General features: G+C 47.2%; 1 protein-coding gene across 2 annotated transcripts in view; it reads right to left on the reverse strand.

The window, feature by feature from the left end:
* Positions 1 to 20,582, reverse strand: part of NHS (NHS actin remodeling regulator) — a 241,522-nt gene extending 220,940 nt beyond the window's left edge. For both annotated transcript variants that reach the window (XM_027448037.3, XM_027448030.3), the window contains exon 1: positions 19,955 to 20,582. In XM_027448037.3, coding sequence (XP_027303838.3) covers positions 19,955 to 20,285 — 331 coding nt within the window. In that variant the 5' untranslated portion in view covers positions 20,286 to 20,582. The remainder of the gene's footprint in view (positions 1 to 19,954) is intronic.
* Between the last annotated feature and the right edge of the window lie 677 nt (positions 20,583 to 21,259).

Raw genomic sequence — 21,259 nt, forward strand, 5'->3', positions numbered from 1 at the left:
CCCAAGCATACTGTGTTATCATGAATACAAAAAGACATTTAGGAGATTCAACCCAGGAAGAAATGACATTTCTGACTACCTTGGAGGTGGCTACTCTCAAGCCAGCAGGCCACAACTGCTCTCTAGCAAAGATGTGGCCCAAGCCCATCTGCTGTATTTCCACCTGGCAGCTCTGCTCAGGGAACAGTTACACTGCACTGCACAAATTCCAGGTGTGCTGCCACTGCCCCACACAAGTTGGCTCTTCCAGGGCTCCAGGTCTCATTTGCTTTAAGAGCATTCACTTTTTAGGTTCTGTGTTAAAAATAAGTACTCTTGCACATTACCATTTATTAGGCATTTTAAAAAAAAATCACTGTTTTCAGTGACCAAAAGTCAACATCACCTATGCCTTGTTAATCAAAGCCTATTTGCAGAATAAATTAATGCCATGCACTAGAGGTTACAAAGCTTATTCTGTTTAGCTTCAACATGTGCAATGCACTGTGTTAGATCAAACAGGAAAAACAAATCATAAAATGTGTTTTCCTGCCCTGATTCTCTGACACAGTCCGCGGTTTCAACCCTGACCCAGCGTTGTTCAGTGCTGAAGAGCTGTGGACTGATTCATGGCTAGTGAGACAAGCAAGAAAATCAATCACTGGATCACAGTAGTACTACCCTTTATCTGCAAATGAGAAAAAGCTTGGGTTTTGCCCTTTTCTTCCATATGCAGTAAAATACCAATGGCTGCAAAGGATCTTTACAGAGAAATTAAAATGTGTGAATAAGTCTATTAACATTATATATATAACATTTTAAACTTACGGATGGATGGATACATAACATGCCTGTATGTATCTATGGATTTTAGACATTACAGCTAAGATCACACTGTTCAAACTCTGCTAAGGACCACAGTCAAAGTGAATGCTTCACTATCCCCCCAGCTCTTCGCCTTGCTGGGATCACAAGGCTATGTTTTATGGAAATGGAAAAAGAAAAAAGGAATTTTGGAAACAATCTTTTTTTTTTTTTTTCAGTCCCATTTGCCACTTCTCAGTCTGTAAGACACGAAGGGAAGCATGAGTGCATGGTTTACTGAAAACAACCTTTTTCTTCACTTATGCACGGAGGAAGTATTTTTCTCCCACAGAGGACAAGTATCACAGGCTGTTTTCTGGGGTGAGGAGAGATCTCAGGTAGCCACAGGAGAGCCATTTGTGTATGACTGCTGCTGGAGTGTTCTCTCAAAATAAGAGCAAACTCCAACACTACAGGCCCAACTGATGCTGCTTCAGCAAATGTCCCCGCAACAATAGCTGGGGGTCTGCATAACAGCTTCTCTCTGAAACCTTCATCCCTCAAGCACTTGGCAAGCTTCATTTTTCCTTGAAAGCATTTCAAGGTCTTCTCCTCTCCCTGTTTAAAAGCTGCACCGGGCAGCTTTTCTATCAGCCCATTTTGAGAGAAAATTTTTGAGCCTGATGGAAAAGGAAAGCATCAGCTGTGCAGAGGCTGCTCAGGGCAGGCAATGGTAAAGTAAGGAGAGAAACTGGACCCAGCCAGACCCAGGACCCACCCAAAGTTATTTCATGTGACTGCAAAAAGATTGCAAGCCTAGCATTAGGAGTTCAGATGATAAATCCTTCCAGATGGGACCCGTGCACTGCTGTGCTTTCTGTCCAATCTCCAGTTAAACAGAACTGGAGCCACAAAACTGCTGTCATCCCAGACATCTGTGGCAAACTAGCTCCTCTTTGAATTCCGTTTCAGCAGGTATTAAAAGGAAGGGATTGCTCTTTCAGCTCTTGTTAGTATTTTCATCCCATTTTGGAATTTGTCTATCATTTTTATCTTTTGATTAAGAAATGTTAATAAAGATTGATGGTCTCCCTGAGGAAAAACAGGTGAGATAGCGCAAGCTGAATTATATCATCCCAATAAATCTTCTTTTCAAAACAAACACAGCTTTCTCGTCTTGCAAAACACTGTTCTTTAAAGACCATACTTTGTGTTTTAATAAAGAAGAAGGTCTTTCAAGTGTGTTAACGATTAGCAAATGAAGATGGCAGCTAACCAAGATGCTCAGGCCTTCAGCTTTAGTCATTTGTCAGATTAATATATATAAATGAAGGATTCTGTAGTCTTCATTTACAATGGCTGAAGTCATCGGGATTAGACGGCACAATTAGCAAAGGCTGAAGCATTGAGCCCGGAGAAACAGGGAGGGCAAAGACAGAAACTGAAGAGAAACACACTCAGAGAATGCATGCACATAAGGAGACGGCTGCCTGCAGCCTCATTCGAGTGGTGAAAGATACAGAGAAATAAAAGAGGAGTCCCAGAAACAGCTTATAAAAATAATTAGTGGCATGAAAAGATCTACAGATGGAGAGAGACTGAAGAGGTCTGATGTGTTTAATTTAGATATAAGGGCACATGAAAGAGGTACACAAAGTAATGAATAGCACAGAGAAGGAATCCCAGGATTCTTTAATTATCCAGCTTTGTAATGCAAGAACAAGTGGGTATTCAGAGAAATGAAACCAATTCCACAGAGTTCCCAGGCAATACACAGGTAACCTGTGGAGCTGCTGGCTACATTTCATCAGTGAGGACAAGAATTTAAAAGAATTAAACAAAAAAAAATAAAATAAAAATAATAAAAAAAAGCAAGCTCAATTAATAGTAGCATGTGCAATGACAACATACGGAGTGAAAAAACTACACAGAAGAGCTAGAAATGCTGATGATTCAGGGGACCTGTCGAAACCAATCCTGCCTTCTCTGGGATAACGCATCATGTGTGGGCAGCTGTTACTACTTTCTACTACACTCCTTCTTGCACTTTTTGCTTGAGCCATCTGGTACCAGCCAGGGCTTTTCTGATCAAAACTATTTTCCCCGAGTACATTTTCCCCATTTCAAGAGAAGAATAGGGAGAATTCTCCTTATCCCCCCCCAGAGCCCTGTGCTGCTTCAGACTGCAACAGCCGAGGCGTGCAGCAGCAGAGACCTGGGGCTGCTCCCACCACCACTACAGCAGGAACCCCTTGCATCCCCTGTGGCTGCCCCCATGGCCCTGGAACACCTCTACGGAGGCGTTCATGCCCCCTCCAGCAACAGGAAGGCTGGGGGGGTCCCAAACTGCCCGTTGTTCCCAGGTATTTCACAGTTACTGGAGGGGCTGTGCGGGGAGGTGTGCAGAGGAGGCCCCGCACGCTGCCCCACACCAGCCCCTGGGGAGCAGGGAGCCTTGGTGCAGCCCAGGCCATATGCAACAGGACAGCTTTTGCCTCCAGAGGGCAGAAAAACGTTAATGGAGACAATAACCCAGCTTTCTGTGACTGCTCGACGTGCCTGCTTCTCTCTGTGAGCTACCTCGGAGAGGGGAAGAAAGAAAAAAAAACACAGAAGTGATTCATGAGGGCACGAAGCTTTGTCTGCCTGAATAATGAACTAACGGCTGGCCTTGCTGACAGCCCAGCATCCTCTTACAATCTCATCAGCCCCTGCTTTGTTCCCAGGCCCTGCTCAGGCATCAGCTGAGGAAGTTCATCCGTCTCGGCGGTACGCCGTAATGATAGCAAGGGTTAAATACCACTTACGCGGAGGTACAAAGGGCCGATATAATTTTATGTGAGGCCAGACAGCTGGTTTGTATAATTCCAGTTTCCACAGAGCATTCCCTTTCCAACTGCTATTTCTTTCCAGTGCGTCCCCTTAAAAAATAAAAAAATAAAATCCCTGTGAGTTAATTCTGTTGTTGGAGAATGCCAGCGCGGCTCCAATTATCAGTGACACAATTCAAAGCTAAGTCCACTTTCAAACTCAGACCCAGGCTAAGGCACCAAGACAAAAATTCTTACAAAAGTCCTCCCTGTTGAATCATTTCAGGACAAGGTATGGATGTAGTTTTGTGCCTGTTCTGCTGAGTTTTGTTGTGTGCTTCTTTTTCCTTAAACACCATTGCTCTACCTTTCTAAGAGCTCCCAGATAAGAACATCTGTTTTTAAATAATCTCAGTGCTGCTCTGGAGTTTCTACAGTGTGCACTGACATAATCAGCTGCTTTTTATTAACTTGGTTATTTGTGCAACAGCATTGGTGAATGTTCATCCATTCATCGCTGCACATCAAGCAACTGGGGCAGATCCAGTAGCAGGAGTGTTCAGTGTTTGCCAATTCTGATACATCAGCACTAACTAGCAGCTAAATTATGCTTCCCTTGCCTGAGTAGGCAGGCACTGAAGACAAACACACATGCACTTGTTTACTGAATCATCCTTCCTAAAATGTGGAGACATGTTAACAGCTGAAAAATTGAGCTGAAAACTAAGTGAACATTCAAGGTGCAGATGAATGACCCTTCCCTTTTCTCCCTTGTCTAAAAGATTCCCCCAAATCATGGGAAAGTAGCCTTTTCCAGGGATACCCCAGCAACACAAGTACAGGGTGAAGCTGATCCCTGACTCCTGTAAACAGATTTTACACTATCAAGCACAGCTTTGCAAAGCTTTGAAAGACCATCCTGGAAGCTGCTGGGATTTCTCATGGAACATCAGCCAAACCTAGCAAAGAGCTGAGGGAAGGGGGCAGAGCAAAGCAGGGTCCCAGACTGATTACTTGCTGCATGCAACTCATGTCAGCTCACTACTTCAAGCCATTGGTATATGAACTCCTGTTGAGGACAGAGTGAGGACACTGGATGTCACTCTCCAACCCACAGCACAGGGCAGGAGCAATACCCAAAACCACAGGCCCAGGGTGTGCCACAGCAGCCCTCAGGGTCCAGAACTGAATGGTTTCATCGTCTCAACGATGTGTGTTACCACGCAAGGGAGAAAGCCCCGTCACTGAACTTGGTCTGACTGACAGCCTACAAAAGGCAAATGGGATCTGTCTTCTCTGCAAGTCTTCATAACAGCTCAGAGCAGTGGAATTGGTGCCTATCCTCTTAGAGGCTAAATGAAAAAGAATGGTGCTTGAAGCTTTTAATCATGGCACCTTGAGCTCATAAATGCTTCAAAGACTGGATTATAGAGGGGTACACAAAAGAACTAGAAAATCCCTTAGAGTCCGGTCTGATCTCTGGGACTGTACACTTTGTAACTACCCCTCTGAAAGCACTATCCTATCTGATCTGATCTGATTTTGACTCCCTACAGTGACTGGATGTGGACAAGCTGCTGGGCTGCTGTGAAGAAGCTGTGTGTGATGGAGTCAGGGGGTGCTTCAGCAAAAGGCAGGTCTCAATTTGTCCTACAGCACCTGATAATTTTACGGATTAAAAGCAGTTTTGAAATGCCTGGACCAAAGCACCTGCTGGAACCAAAAGCACCTTGTAATCATGTCACAAAATGGTTAGTTTTATAACAAGCCCTCTCCTCTACCAACCTCCCAGTGCGAATCCAAGAATGGGGAACTCCACGCACCCCCCCACCAAAATGAACAAAGCTGTAGATCAGGGTTTAAAAGGTAAGGGGGATCTAATTACACTTTACAAGCCACCTGCAGCTCTTGAGTAAACGACTATTTAATTGAATCATTCTTCTGAAATTTTCTCTAAAAAAAAAAAAGGGGGGGGGGGGGGAAGAAAGAAAGAAAGATACTGACTCATTATGGTTTCTTTGATCCTTTCCAACACAAGCAGCTATATGAAGAAAGCAATTTTCCTTCCCTGGGTCCTCCCCTGTTTGTTTCCCGCAGTGTCAACCTGCTCCAGCAGGCAGTCCCGGCTCCTTCCACAACACTGCTCACCCTGCCCTCGCTCTCTGTTAAAGACACAGCAGTTCTGAGGAAGCACCATCAGCACTACTGGGGAGGCACGCCTGCTGTCATGGCCAAAATGGTTTCTAATTTCTACCTGGTCATGGAAAAGAATTATCATGGCAAGACATTGCTTGTGACTTCCCCAGCCTCTTCAAGGATTCTGGGGGAGAGCTGACACCTAATGCAACCCGCTCTGGCCAGCACTGCTCAGGAATCCCAAATAAATTCAATGTTCCTGAGTCCTTTTATGCTGTAGCATCCCTTTCTTGAGAGCCTTCGTAGATATATGAACATTTAAATATTCTTCTGCTGATGAATGTACCTACAGTACCTACACTGCCTCAACTGTGCTTATGAACTATAGAAGAAAAGGAAATATTAGCTTAATAATGCAGTAAGGTGATGGTACCAAAGCAAAGCTACAGCTTTCCATAACATTAGATTTACTATGTTAAGCTCTTAATACTGTGAAAGATTAGCAATGACAGACTCTGTTGTAGACTAGCAAAAGCTATCTGCAATTCTTGCAACTTTCACATTAATCACATTTAAACATGCTGCTAACAGATGGGCATCATAGAGTGCTAGGTCTCTCACAAGCCAGTATTAACAAAAAGCATGTCTAGGAGATCTTGTGGCTCCTACAGATCAGAGAGATTGTATATGCATGCACTTTATTATTGGTTTTGTTGTATATTATCTGCGATTATTAGAAAAGCTCAAGTTAAATAGATGACAGGCTTCAGTATACGTGAGTGGGAAGGCAATGGGTCTAGGGGGAGAAGAATCAAAATAAGACTACCCACGCAAAGTTCTTCCAAGTCCATACTTCATCTGCACAATTATGATTTTTCCATTATACAGGGAAAGCCTTAGATACCACATTGAGAGTTTTCCTCTGACTCTACTACCCGCACAAAGCTTCTCCCAAAGCCCACGTACAAGCCCAAGCTGTGAAAAGTGCAATGCCAGACACCAGCCTGGTTGGACAGATAATGAAAATCCATCCTCCCCTTTCATCAGAGCAGATGTCAAGCTCAGTTGGCTCTTTCTGACTGAAGTTGAGAGCGCACCTGAAGGGAACTGCAACGTTAGCACTCGGCAGCCAGATAGAACACATCAGACATTTATTAAACTTCCCAGCACCGTTTTTTAATTAAACCAAGTCCCACGGTACAACCTCATCTTTACATGACTGTAATTAACCAGGACATGCTGTCTGTAACGTAAGAAAGCTCACTCTCTATGATCCAAGCCTCAAAAGAAAGATTGGTAACTGCAAAAACTTCAGTCCAACTTCAGGTTGATCCTCAAGGGGAAAAATCTGTGGCTCTCAGCAACAAGAAATCCTGCTTACTGAAGGAGGAACGGAAACCCCACCTAGAGGTATTACCTTCACTAGGGAAAATGGCATCAACACCTGGAAGCGTTTGTCCATAAAGGACCGAAGCACTCTTGATGTGGAGAATTCTCAGCCCCGCAAATTGCTCACTGTTGACAAAGCGAGCCTGGGTAACTGTACTGCATCCACCACCAGAAAGACCAGCCCAACTCATCCTCATTCTTTGCGTGATATCACCCCTGAGGAGAAGGGATGGGCCTGCCACAGAGCTGAGGAACCGAGGCCTACAGAGCCCATGGCAGTACTCGTGCTTCACCCCATGGTGTTTAACACGAGTTAAGGGACTCATCCAAGCATGAGATCTAGAAACTCCTCTGTTCAACAGCAAGAGACAAACCCACCTTACAATGGGATGGATTGCCTAACGTTTAGAGTGATGGAAAACTGCCAGTTTTCCTGATGGAAAACTGCCCTGGCAGTAAAAACAGAGGGGAGGTGCTGGTCGCCTCAGCTGGCTCTTCTAGGGTTCATGCAACTGCTCTAACACTCTCTTTTTTCTTTCTTTCTTCCTTCTTTCCTTCCTTCCTTCCTTTTTTTTTCTTTCCTCTTTTTTTTTTTTTTTTGTAATTATCTCCCTGCTATGAATACACAACACAATCCACAGTAACGTTATGGAAAAATTAATTATTGCCCTAACTTTAATGTTTCTTCAGCAGAAACTGAGGGAACAGACAGGGAGGGTACTTAGGGACCAACAGACAAACAATCTCCATTTGATGCAGCTTTTTCAGGAGGAGCATGATCTCCAGATTCAGGCCCATTCTAAATCGCGGCCAGAAATATCCGAGCTATTTTAAACAAGCCGTGTTGTGTCATGCAGCTCATACAAACACAGATTCAGTGAGTGGTCTTTTCAGGAGGGCAGACAGCTTCCTCACCCGTGCCGCCCTGCTGCCAACTCTCCTCTCACGCAATCTCGCTGGCACAGCACCTTTGGAGGCTGAGCTACACCAATGCAGGGCAACACTGCACATGAACATTGTGCAGGGGAGTCTGTTGCCTCAGAAAGCTGCTGGGTTGCATAGGTGAAGCTAGTGAGAAACACCAGCTGCTCAGTGCCCCTGAAGCTATGAAGTGGCATGTCAAGAAAAAGGAGGTGGGAGATATTTCCCTCGCTATAAATGGCATAAAAAAGCAAGAAGGAAAAAGGGTGCAGGACACCAGACAGACCTCTGACCTGGTTTCCCCATCAGTATGTAACCAGGCTCCTCAGACCCCAAACTCACAATGAGACCTGCAGAGTCACATCCTGATGCCCCCATGGTGCTTGGGCAGCCGAGCACAAGCAAGGGGCTTCCAGGGATTGGGGTTCAGGTGACACTCACAACTGACATCCACAGCTCCAAAATGCAACAGAAAAATGTCTGGACAGATTTGAAAAAACAAAAATAAAAAAATCAGGTAGGCTTTCACATAGCTCTACAAGGTTGTAAAATGTTCCTGTGGTGCAATCAGGACACGAAGTAGTAGAGAGCTGTGTGTCACACAGATGAAAATGTTCTTGGTATATAATTTAACATCCTCATACCCAAGTACTATGGTCTGAAAGAAAAAACAAAAACTACTTTGACACAGCAGATATATCTTGGTCCAAGAAGTATTGAAGTGTTGGCCAAAGTTGGACTCAGCCAGCTCCAGCCTCCAGTACTAGAGCATTTAATTATGTTATCCAGCATTCAGCTCTAGGGATCTGTCCATCTGGCTCATGCCACTAGAATCAAGAAGCTGCAGAAGAACAGACTGCAGCAAACAAGGTCAGCATGTGCCAACTTCTAGAGACATATTTAAACAGGCCCAAGGTTGGACTGCCTCAAAAGGGAACAGAGGAGACATTTCCATGAAACAGTAAATATGAGTGTACAACATTCCTTCGGTGAATCTGCAAACTACACTGTACACTTGCATCACTTTACTTTTCACTTTCCCATCTGTTCTCTTCGAAGAATTAATTTAATGAACTAGGCTGAGGTTTTCTACATTTTAATTTTTCAATTCTTGCTGTAATATAGTGGGGGCAATTGATTCAAGAGCAAAGGCTTCACTTCTGCAAGTCAGAATAATAAGAACAAAAAATCATCATCATTCCCACATCCCCAAGCAAGATGTACCCTACTTCTAGGGCAGGATCACCCATTACATCCAGATGAAGATTTTACAACAATACCACAACAACCTCTCAAGGCCAGATTAATCTTCCAGTGTGAGAGGGATGGGAAGGGAAGAAAGTGACCTCCACCACAAGATGCTTTTGGACACAAAGTCAAAAAGGCAAAGAATGAGACACAACAGTTACCTTTGACTATTAACTTTGTAATAAGGGCTATAATACTGAATATTTTCCCCATGTTTTCAGCACTTCACTGCTGATACAGCTGTAAAAATTCTTCTCCCCTCTATTAAGCTTCTTGAAGCTCAGCGACCAATGTTATCTTGCCCAAATTTTCCACTCATCTTCCTCCTTCACCTCTGTGTATACAGACAGTTAAAATGGTGTTTCTCTTCCAGTGACACCAAAATTTTGAGGAAGAAAATGCTGTCCAAACCAAGTTGCAACTATTGTTAGGAAAGGTCTGCATGCTGGTTTGTTTTATGGCAATGGAATCCTTTAGTCTCACAGTCCTAGATGCTGCTTGTCAGGCCAGACATACAGCCAATCAGCAAGTCAAATTCCAGAAAGGAAAAAAAATAATCTCTCTGAGCTGCAATATTTTGCACTTCCCTCTCATTTCCTTTAACGAATTGCCATTCTGACGGGTTCTTCAGCACAGCACCTAGGAACAAGGAGATAAATGAAAAATACCTCTAATCTACATTAATAATTTGTGTTAAGTTCCACTTGGACAATTTCATAAATGAATAGCCACATTATAGATGTGGAAGGTAGCTGTAATGTATTTGTTCACTTGCAGACCCAACACTCCTCGAACAGAGGTGCTGCTCATTTCCACCCTGTGCCTGTAGGCCAGAGCAGGTTGCCCAGGCCCATCTCCAGGCAGCTTCTGAAGACCTCCAAGGAGACCCTACAGCCTCTCTGGGCAGCCTGTGCTAGTGGGAGGTGTCCCTGCCCATGGCAGAGGGGTTGGAACTGGATGGTCTTTAAGATCCCTTCCAGCCCAAGCCATTCTGTGATTCCATGACCTGCATTTCAACAAGCAATGCTTTGCCATTCTTGCTCCAAAGGGATGGCTCACAAGCTCTGGGTACCAGCTCACACCAGCTGAGCTGCCGCTTCCTCCCAGTGATGGAGAGCTAACAGCAGACCTTCAGGTGAGCCTGCTCGTTCTCCATTAGGAGGATTTTGTCCAGAACACAGCTTATCTGTCCTCTGTCTGGGCACCAAGCTGCATCAAGCCTTTGGGAGCTATAACAGTGGCCAAAAAATATTGCTGAAATCATGAAGTAGTGATACTTATTTTAGGCTATTAGCAGAGTAATGACAAGATGATTGCCACAGAATATACTTCAGCTAGAGTGCAATTTCAAAGTAAAGGAACTTAAAACAGTGATTTTAATGTGCTAGCCACAATGAATGCATTTATAATGTCTATTAAAAGCAGGTTACGTTTGGGGGATGGTGGTTAATTAAATATTAGCAGGTTATCAGTAGTTTATTAACTGAACAAGACAGCACCACATTAAAGATAATCAATAGAGAATAAACCACAGCCATAAAAATTAACACTGCTCATTCTCACGGTGAGAAGGGGTTGCCTTTACTGTTAAAATGGAGGTAAACAGTGAAGGCGCAGGTGTGTCCTTAATGAAGCCATCATGAAAAAAGGAGCAAAATATAGGGTGACCCAAAAGGAAAGTCATTCAAGGCATAAGTTGTCCACCCCCCTAAAAAGAAGGAAAAAAAAAAGAAAAAAAAAAAAGACTAAAATTGGAAAGAAATAATCAGTAATTCTAGAGGGGAAAGAGGAACACGAACAAGCAGTTTTGCAAGCAGCGGAACTAATGAAGCCTGGTTTTCTCCAGCTTTTATGTTGTGCAGAGGACTGACTTTCACATTGAAGAAAATGTGAGCTCCAACTGGAGCACTTTTTTTTTTTTTTTTTAATCGGGTTGGAGCATTTATAGTGGATTCTTTCCCTGTGGATTTTCTGGTGTCTAATAAAGAACAAGCCCATCCTTCAAATGCAGCAGCAGTTCTGTTCTCTCCTTTACCTGGCAGCCTCTTTTATGATTCCTATCCTGTGGCAATGTAGTTGAGCTTGTAGTTGAATAACAGATACAAAATTTCTGAATGGCTGCTGTGAGATACATAGGTATGCCCACCTCCTCCCCTGTTACACACTCACAGAGTGTGCTATCCCTTAATTCTTGTTTCAGTAAGAAACCAGGCTAAAAGCTGTGTTGTCAGAATAATCCATCCTACAGGGAAAATTCAGCTTTGGCATGCTGTGTGCAAGACTTCATGCAATCTGCTGGGGAGACCAAGACTTCAGGTTCAGTGAGGGAAATGGAGTTGGGCAGTACCCTCTCCCTGGACCCATTTTGATTTGCACGGAAAGTGTTTAATCATAATTAGTCTCTCACTTCACTTAAAATTAATTCACCCCTTATCATGTCTCACTAAATACCAGCCACAGTGAAATGCGTACCGTGTTACAAAAAGCATGCCTCTCAGCATCGCAGCAAGTTACTGCTGCCTATCCTGATCACCATCAGCAAGATCTCGTTTCTGCAATCACAGGCACTCACAAACTGGAGAGAACAATGCTTGGTAGTAGCTTTTCTGAAAACAAAACCAAAACACACAGGCAAAACAGAGCATCCATAGAGGAACCAGTTTCGCCTTTAAAGCAGTCCAAAGCCTGTGCCAAGAGAGGAATTTTTCAATGCACCCCACATAATTCATTCCCCAAAATGACTTGCTTGGTTCACAGCTCCAAGGAGAAGGATCAGCACCTTCTCCCCTCAGCGTGCCCTCCCTCCAGGCCAGCTTAAAGGTCTTTTCAAACATCAGCAAGCTAACAAAAAAACTTTGAGAAGGCAGGGGAAAAGCTGCAGAGGCCCGAGCGAGCTATGCATATTTATAGCACAAACACACCGCCCCATGCTCATTCTCCTTAATCACATGCACACGCTAGCAAGACAGCTCCTCCAAACTTTCTCAGGGACTCAGCCCGAGTGGCTATAGCTCAAAGTCCAACTACCTCCACGGCTGAAAAGAAAGGGAAACCCACAGTGGCTTTGTAAGAATTACAGTGATCCCATTAAAAAATTAAAAAAAAAAAAATGCCTTTCTCTGCTGGGACTTAGCATGGCAGTGCCACACAGCACTCATTGAATCTAGCAGCATTTCAAGCACACAACTCCTGGTGTAATTAAACCATGGGCTTAATTAGGTTCCCATCACTATTGCTTTCTTCCTGCCTTCAGCCAAGAAGGTATAAGAAAAGATTGTCCAATACAGATACTGCAATTTAAAGTCTCAAGTTAAGAACACAGTGGGTGTATATCTCGTATAAAATCTACCCTAAAAACATGCCAGTTGTTAAACTAAGCAGCGCATTAGAAGCAGTTAGATATAATGAAAATGGAAATGGAAAGTATGCTGGGGAGATGCTTCAGCTCAAAACAGCACGCACTGTATGCTATCTTTTATTTTAATCATGCTCTAAGCCCTGCCTTTTTGAACTTTTTATAAATTCCGCTATCTCCCTTTGCAGTTACTTACATACTGGTGTATAAATTCAAAGACGAGAAGCAATTAGGAATGAAGCTAAGACTCCCTCTCTTGATGCTAATACATCAAAGGAAGTGAAAAAACTCCCCCCCCCCACGCACACACTCAGTAACACAGAGAGCTTCTGCTCTTCACAGCCTAATAGCTCGAGTAGCTCCAGTGGAGAGTCTGATGTCAGATTCCGATTACACGGAGATGCCAAGTGATTGGAGAGAGCAAGCTTTTGAAAATCCCAGCTCTCTGATTCAGGAGACCACACAGCTGTGCGGCGATGCTTTTAAAATGCACGTGCATATTACTCCCATGAGCTGGTCGTATTTTTTTCCCCACTTTGGGCATCGTAGCGTTGCTTCCAGGAGTTCCTCGTGGGTCTCTGATTTGGGTGCGGTACACCTAGGTGTGCGTGAAGGAAATGTGTCAGACTGGGGGCTCTTCAAACAGCCGGCGCTGCCCTGCTGAACCAGAAGAGCAGTTGAGTGGCACCGTTATACCAGGTGCCATATATTTATACTTGCCTCCTGCGAATCGTTCCCTCAGTCCAAGGACATTCGAGAATTACGCAATAGGCTTTTTGGAAACACTCCAGGCCCTTCATCTTTCATAAAGAGAAACCACCATCTTTTATGTGTGTGAATAAACAGGTGAATGACCTTCCCACATCCTCAGTAAGTTATCAGAGCCTGCTTGCTTCTTAATCTCCAGATCTCGCCCGTATCAGCAGGAGGAACCAACCGAAAGTGGGAACGTCTCTGCTGATTTCACCGGAACACTCGTCTCACGTCTCCATCTACATTAAACTATAAAAGATCTCAAACAGAAGCAGGGAGTTTTAAAGGGGCTTTGTGAAGTATTCATGTTATGTCATCAGATCCACAGTAAGTGCAAGCGTCTTACTGGCCTGGTTCCATTTTCTCTGCAGTCCTACTCCTGGGTAAATGAGACCTCATTGATCTTAAAGGAGTCGAGTTGTTTCCACCTGGATTTCAATAAACGCCCAGGAGACCCTTGTTTGGTGCATGAGTATGGGCCAGAAGGAAGTTCCATTAATGGCTATGATACTGCGTGGGTCTGTGGCTGCAGTGAGGTGGGATTCCAGCTTCAGCTATAACTGGATGTCAGGTCTTCTGTCGGGAAGGCTCTCCATCTAGCAACAAAAGTCCTCAAACATTTCAAATCTCTTACATCAGTTTAAGTATTGTTTGTGGGATGGAAAGTAACTACAGGAAAGTAAAGGCCTTCTATACCACGCCAGCGGAAGACCAAGTAAATGCAATTCAGCACAATTCCTGAAGATTTACATCTGTTTAACGGGGAATGGCTTCAGAGGAAAACCACAGCCACCTGCTATTCATCCGTTACCAGGTTGTGCCAGGTTAGCAAGTCTACCTGAGCACCGAGCTCTTGGAGCCTTTCCACTGATGGTCCCACTGACCTCAAGAGGACAAAGGGTTTTATCCCCTGCTTTTATCTGCAAAGGTGCCAGAGTCTGCTTTACACCAGTCAACGTGACTGAAGGTGACAACAGCTTCGAAAGCACTATGTCTCTGCCAAAGAGACTTGACAAATTTCCTCCCCTTATGTTCTATCACGTACTAAATGGATGAGAAAAATCTCTCAACCCCAGGCTCCGTACGGTCATGCTCTTGTGTAAAAGGTTTTCTATCACTACTCTGTAAACAAAGATAAGGAATCTTTTTCCTAACTGACGGCGCTCTATCTAATGTCATGGGCAAGGTACAAATGGGATGCTTAAGTTAGCAGGTTTTTCCTCCTACATTTCTTTGTTGTTCTGACAGTAGTAAAAGGTAAACAGGAAAACCAATGGTTTGGCCTCCCACTCCTGCAGACTCTGCTAACTTGACACCAGCCCTCTGCATTTAGAAGAAGCCAAGCACTCAGGAAATTATCCAACTTTCCCACACCCACAACCCGGGTTATTTGCGTTAATGGGAAAAGTACAGTCAAGTGCACCAGACAGTAGAGCTCTATGAAACAAGCAAATAAGTGACAGCAAGCACAAAACCTAAAAAAAAGAAAAGAAAAGAAATTAAAAAAAAAAAAGCACCAACAAAACCCCCCAAAATAAAAAACACACCTGGAATAAAAGAAAATAGAAAAGAGCTCTCCTCCACTTTCAAAAGGACAAAGGAAGAGGCTGTGTCATTCCATCTGGATGGGTGCAGGCAACTGATTGCCTGCGTACATCCATCGTACAATTTTGTTTTTCTTTGGAGGTTTTGTTATGCACCCGATGAAGACTTGCCAGTGAATATGATTTCGATGTACAAAGAGAGCTGTGAATACATTCTCGTGCTTCATGTCCCAAACCACATTAGCGCATGCTTCTGGAAGTGTAGCTACCCTTACACACAGATGCGCTTATGCACTATAAAGCACTACAATACAGGCTTAAAGGAAACTAGAAATCTACTCTCATTTGTTTCCAGCAGTACCAGAGACGCTTTTGTGTAAATGTATCCAACCTGTGGGGGTCTACAGTTGTGCCTCAGCACAATAGGAAATCTGTACAATGGAAACTGCACTTTGAAATCCCTGGGATTTTGCGAAGCAGGGATAAAGTGCAGCACTTACCTACCCAAGCTGCACTTGCTTCTTTTTTTCTTACAATGGGGCATCTACTCTTAAAGTCTTCTGTACTCTCCTGAAGATCTCTGCAAGCGTGACCACCAGCAGTTAGCCTGGGGTGGCCTTATGATGGAACCAGGGTGCAGGTTTCTAGGCTCAGCTGGAACTGAGGTTTGAGTGCATTAAGCCAAGAAGAAGGAGAGGCATGATCTGCTGAGCTTTGGATCCAATCTATGTTTTGTAAAAATGGTAGAACTGCAGCAGAAAGCAAACCAAAACCTTACAATTGATTAAACGTTTCCCCTGCAGTGCTCAAAACCCGAACAGAGGAGCACTATATCAGTGTGTAAAAAATAAAATAAACAAACAACAACAACACAACAATCTAAAAATCCCAAAGAAAACATAACAAAAGCAAAAGTGAAACTAGCCAGGCTGTTCCCAGTAATTGAGATGAAATAGAATAAATTAATGCAGAGCCTGAAATGCTAAAGAACCAGTTCACAGCTGTCCTTTTTATCTCAGTCCTGTCACTTCTGTAAAGAAAAGTATTGGAGAGCCCACTGCAGAGGTGTGGGGACCTCTGAGGGACACAGTAACACAGGGGATGCCCACACTCCTAAGCAGCTGTATTACTAAATGTGAGCACTTAGGAAAATTGGGAATGGAAATGTGGTGCAATGAAGATAAAACAAGCAACTGCTGGAAAGGAGACAGCCTTCAGGAAGATTTGCTTCTGGTAACACATTGATGCTTTCAGAAAAAAAAGCCTGGAATGCATGGAATTCTCTGGGATGCCAGGGTGCAAACACGATCTTGTTAGCCAGGGCTTGAAAATCTGCTGCCCAGTCACTATTGATTACTCAGAAAGCAAGATAGCTGACCTCGTCAGGTTCTGAGAAGTACTGTGTTCCACTCAGACTGCCAGAGCCGGAGGAATCGTCTCTCCAAGTGCAGACAGAGGCAGTCAGTCCCAAGTATACACACGAATCCAGCACTTCTACAGTTCTGCGTTACCACGATTATGAAACAACTATCACACTGCTCATTTCTCTTGCTGTTAATAAGAAAACTCGAAGCAACAGCAAGACTGACAACAGTCATGTTATTCCCACATGGTTCTGCTTTAGAAGCAGACCCTGGAGCTGATCGTGATGAAAAGCAGCGAAGTACTTAGAGTGGCAGAAGGGCAAAGCAGTTAGTTCAGGAGCTGAGCAGGAAAACATTTCTCACCCTTGTTTCTCTTCCAGTCAGAGGGTGGGAAAGGATTCATATTTGCAAGATGCTAGCTGGCCAGAGGCTTGTAAGAAAGATGAAAGGACCAGCAGCATCTGGGAAGGCAGGGGCGAGGGACCCGGAGTTTTTGAAGATGACCTACTTGTGACTGCCCAGAATCTGTCCTTTATTATGCCTAACAAGATCTCCAATCACACTTTCCGAACAGTGCCCGAACCAAAAGAGCAACACATAGGTAAATCCCTCCAACAGCAGCTCAGCAAAGCAGTTCAAGCACTTTTCTTAGAGCAAAGCATACCCAGTCTTGCAAATCTTTACCACTTCAATAGCAACAAAGCTGAGAATGGTAAGTCCTCAGGAAAACAACAGCCACAGTGATAAGCATTACTAGAAAAACACCGTTATTAATTCATTTCAGTTTTCTGTTAATATTCTCTGGACCCAACACCAGTGTTTTATTTGAATGCAACAATATGTAATTTCTGATGTAAAATATGCCATTATTACATGAAATTGTACAATACACTATTTTCAAGAGAGCTCCTTTCCCGACCTCATTCCCCTTGGTATCATTGGTATCATGTCTGTTACTGCCACGGACTGGATCGGGCTAAGGGATGCCCTCTGTAACCACTGGCTCCATTAGCTGCTGGGATGGATCTGGCCCATCATTTCCTTCTCCTCGCCCAGACCGTCCCTTCATCACAGGAATCCAGCTGGCTTACGAAGCGCGGAGAAAAAGGCCTTCAAATGTCACGGCTCAGTATCTAGGGCACGTCTGGTAGCATTACTCTCAAATCACTGTGCTGCAGTTGGCGTTATAACACCAAGAACATCTCACTGTGGCGAGATAGCCCAGTAGTTTGTAACCTAGAACTTAAAAAATGTACACGTGGGCCGTGCTGCTGTTAGGCTAACATGCCAGTACTCAGCACCTCAGTAAATATGCCAAGCAGAGCACCTCCAGGCTCCAGGTAGACAGCAAGTTTGGTGCCACCATTACAGAGAGGACACGGGTGCCTACCACCACCTTGCTCCATGTGGCGTGAGTCCAAATCCCCAGTCGGTTCTGATTTGCTCTTAGATGTGGTACTCGGACCCAACAACCAACAAGCAGCCCCGAAGCCACTTCACCATCCCCACGTTTGCTGCTGTGTGTAGAAGTCAGCATGCCTTCATGTGAGGCTGGTAAGGTAAGGCAGACCTGAGCTTGCTCTGTTGCTTTGAAGAGAACAAATGGGTCCTGTGACTGGAGTGAAATGCTGCCAGGAATGAAATGTGTAGGCACTTCATGCTTAAAACAAACATTAGCATAGCTTTGCTGAAAGTAACAATGAAGGAGGAGGTGTCAGCCTAGGAAGGAGAAAGCATGCTCTCGTTACACGCCACAGCAAGGATGGGCAGCTTCCTGCCAGGCAGCTCTATCAGGCCCTCGGGAGCACAGAGCAGACTGCAGGCCAAACGGAGGAGCTGCCGTGGACATGTACAGGTTTGGAGGATGCGAGGAGAAGCCTTGCAGCACGGTGCCGCTCAGCTCCAGGCTCCCAGCTGCGATGTCCAGCTGCAGCACCACGCAAGTGCAGCTGTCCTGGTCCAACACCGGGTGGGGAAGAGGAGCAGCCAGAGCGTGTGGCAAGTTGAGCAGCCGTGCCCACTGGCTGGGTGCAGAGACTTGTCACGCTTCGGGCACGTGCAGCACAGTGCGATGAGGGCCTGTGAGCAGCTGCACAGCTGGAGGCAGGACACACACCTACAGGAGGACGGGCAGCAGCACACGGCAGCGCCGTGCAGGAGCCCCTGGCTAGCCAGCCCGAGGGATATCTGCAGCAAGAGCAGCAGCACTGCGCTGCACACTGTGCTGCATGCAGGGGAGAGGAGAAGCAGCAGCCAGACCGCAGGAGATCACGACCAGAAGTGAAGGATTTAAAGGAAAACAGAAAATGAGCAGAGATGCGGACTCCGCGTTTATCATCTCAGGGGAAAAGCCAGGCTCTCCAATTAAGCGCATGACATAGCCGTGCTGTAATACCACGGTTTTGCACCGTGATCTGAAAACAAGCCGCACTTGCAGAACCCACAAAGAAAAACAGCCGTGTGGATTAGACGGGCTAAGCCCTGCTCTCGCTTCCATTCGTGTGTGCGCGCAGCTACTCGGCTCCGAAGACTTGCAGATGCGAACGTGATCCGAGGAGTTTCATTTCCTCAGACAGTTCCCTCAGCACACCGGCCAGCCCTCCTGCTCACCGCAGTTTCCAATCACAGCCCCGCTCTCTCCTCTGCCTGCACGCTAGTCCTGAAACCACAGAAAGCCTCCGTCGGGCTGACCTGGAGTTGATGGATGTTAACGTATCATCGGCAAAGTCACCGTGCAGCTGCCAAGGATCTAGTTGAAACAGCTCCGAATACCTAAGGCTCGGTTTTGTTAATAGGTACAGCTTAGCTGATCCTAGAAGAGTTACTTCTCTTCCACACTGCCCCGAAAGGGGGAAACGCAGAACACGATTTTTTAAATGGCACGTTCATTAAAACCACCTAGAAGGGGGCACGCTCTCGCTTACCCCGCTGTAAACCCACCTCCTTACACCCACCGGAGATACGCGGGATTTTGAGGGGAGTAGCAGAAAGCAGAAAACTGAGCCCAAATCCCCTTTGATGCCACTGCTTTTTCCAAGCCAGACATTAGGAGGGCAGGATTGGCACCGATCTGTGCCGCTCCGGACCTGCGGTGCACAGCCCTACCTACGGAGTGCAGACAGTCGCAAGCGCTGGGGAAGCGTCTGCGCCAGTGAGAGCACAAAACCATTAGGCTGCTGTAAACACGAGCAATGTTCAGCAGAAATCAGCAGCTGCTAGCACTACGCAGCCTGTCACCGCTTTTACAGCCCGGGTGGAGAAGCAAGCAGCAGGATCCCAGCCCTCCTCGCTCAGCACAGAGGCGGCGGATCGCCCTCATCTTTCTCGTCCCCTCCCTCCCTCCCCGGCCGTTCAGGGCCACTCTTGGAACAGACACAAGTCATTAACCAAACTTCCTTATTTTACATGGCAAGCCGCAGAGAGACGAGGTGCTTTGGGCATTGCGGGGCGGCCGTTTCAGCTTCAGCCCTTAGGGTTTCGACCTCCGAAGGGGCAAGCATCCCCCTCGGGGATGGGGACCCGGCCAGCGAAGGGGGGCGCAGCAGACCCCCCCCCCCGGCCGCCTGCGCCCCATCCTCGCCCCCTCCCCGGCGGGCAGCCCTTTCCGTAAGGCTCCCTGCGAGCCGAGCCGAGCCGAGCCGCGCTACTTACGCACTGCCTCCTGCTTGGGGTCGAGGCCGCGCACGGCCCCCTGGAGGCCGGCGATGCGGCCGTGCAGCGCTCGGACGCGGCGGTGGGTGCCCTGGATGTCAGCCTCGACCTCCTGGAAGAGGGTGCAGGCGTGCCGGGCCACGTCGGAGAGCTGCCGGAGGATCCGCGACAGGGCCACGTTGCTGACGGCGCACAGGTCCAGCACCATCAGCACCGCCGCCGCCGCCTCCTCGCCCGCCGCCCCCGGCTCCCGGGGCTCCGCCGGGGCTCCCCGGCTCTCGTCCGCCCGGCACAGCCTCTGCGGCTCCACCGTCCTCTTGGCGAAGGGCATGGCCGAGCAGCCCCGGCCGGGGATCGCCGCCCTGCTCTCCGCTGCGCTCTGCCCCGCTCCGCGCCCCGCCGTGCGCTCAGCGCCCGCCGCCCATCGCCTGGCCGCGGCCCCGCACGGGGCTCCGGGGCTGCGGGCGGCCGCCGGGCATCCGCCGCCGAGGGGAGCCGGGGACAGCCCCCCTCGCCTCGCCCCGCTTCGCCTCTGCCGCTCTCCCGCAGCGCCGTGCCGTGCCGTGCCGTGCCGTGCCGTGCCGTCCCGCTCCGCCGCCGGGTGCGAAGGGGCGGCCCCAAAAACGCAGCCGGAGGAATCCCGCGGCCGCGAGGAGGAGCGAGGAGGCGGCGGGGCGGGGGCCGGCGCCGGGCTCGGGGCCGGGGGGGGCCCGCGTCGGCCGCGGGGAGGCGCTGGAGGCAGCGAGCTGGGAGGTGCAGGCGGCCGGCGGCCCCCCCGCAGCACTGCCAGGGGGGTCCCGGGAGATGGGGGAGATCGGCTGGCACCCCCCTGCCGCCCGCAGAGGGAGAGGGGGTGCTGGTGGAGCCCTCCGGGGTGCCCAAAGCCGAAAGTGCCCAGGGAGCAGGCGGGATGTCAGATCAGTACGGGATACGGAGGTATTAAATCCCGTGTGATGGGTGGAAAACGTGCGGAGGGGGTGCTGCGGGGAAAGATGCCGTAGGAGAGCAACCCCAACAGCCGCACTCCGCGGTTCGGAAGGGTCTGGTTGCCTGCTTGACCCGGACTTGTCACCCTTGCAGCCTTGAATCCTTACCGTGGTGCAGGACACGCTACGTGACCGCATGCAGCCGGCGTGCAATTACCTGTGTCAAGCAGCCCAAGCTGCCGTCACCACCAGCAGCGTGCACTTGCAAAGATAAATCTGAGCCGACCGAGTTTGCCGGACCTGCTGCTGGCTTCTGACATGGGCACATGGGCAGTTCGTGTGCCCTGATGCTGTGCCCAGAGTTTCTTCCACAGGATTC

The sequence above is a fragment of the Anas platyrhynchos genome, chromosome 1, assembly GCF_047663525.1.
Source record: "Anas platyrhynchos isolate ZD024472 breed Pekin duck chromosome 1, IASCAAS_PekinDuck_T2T, whole genome shotgun sequence".
Lineage (NCBI taxonomy): Eukaryota > Metazoa > Chordata > Aves > Anseriformes > Anatidae > Anas > Anas platyrhynchos.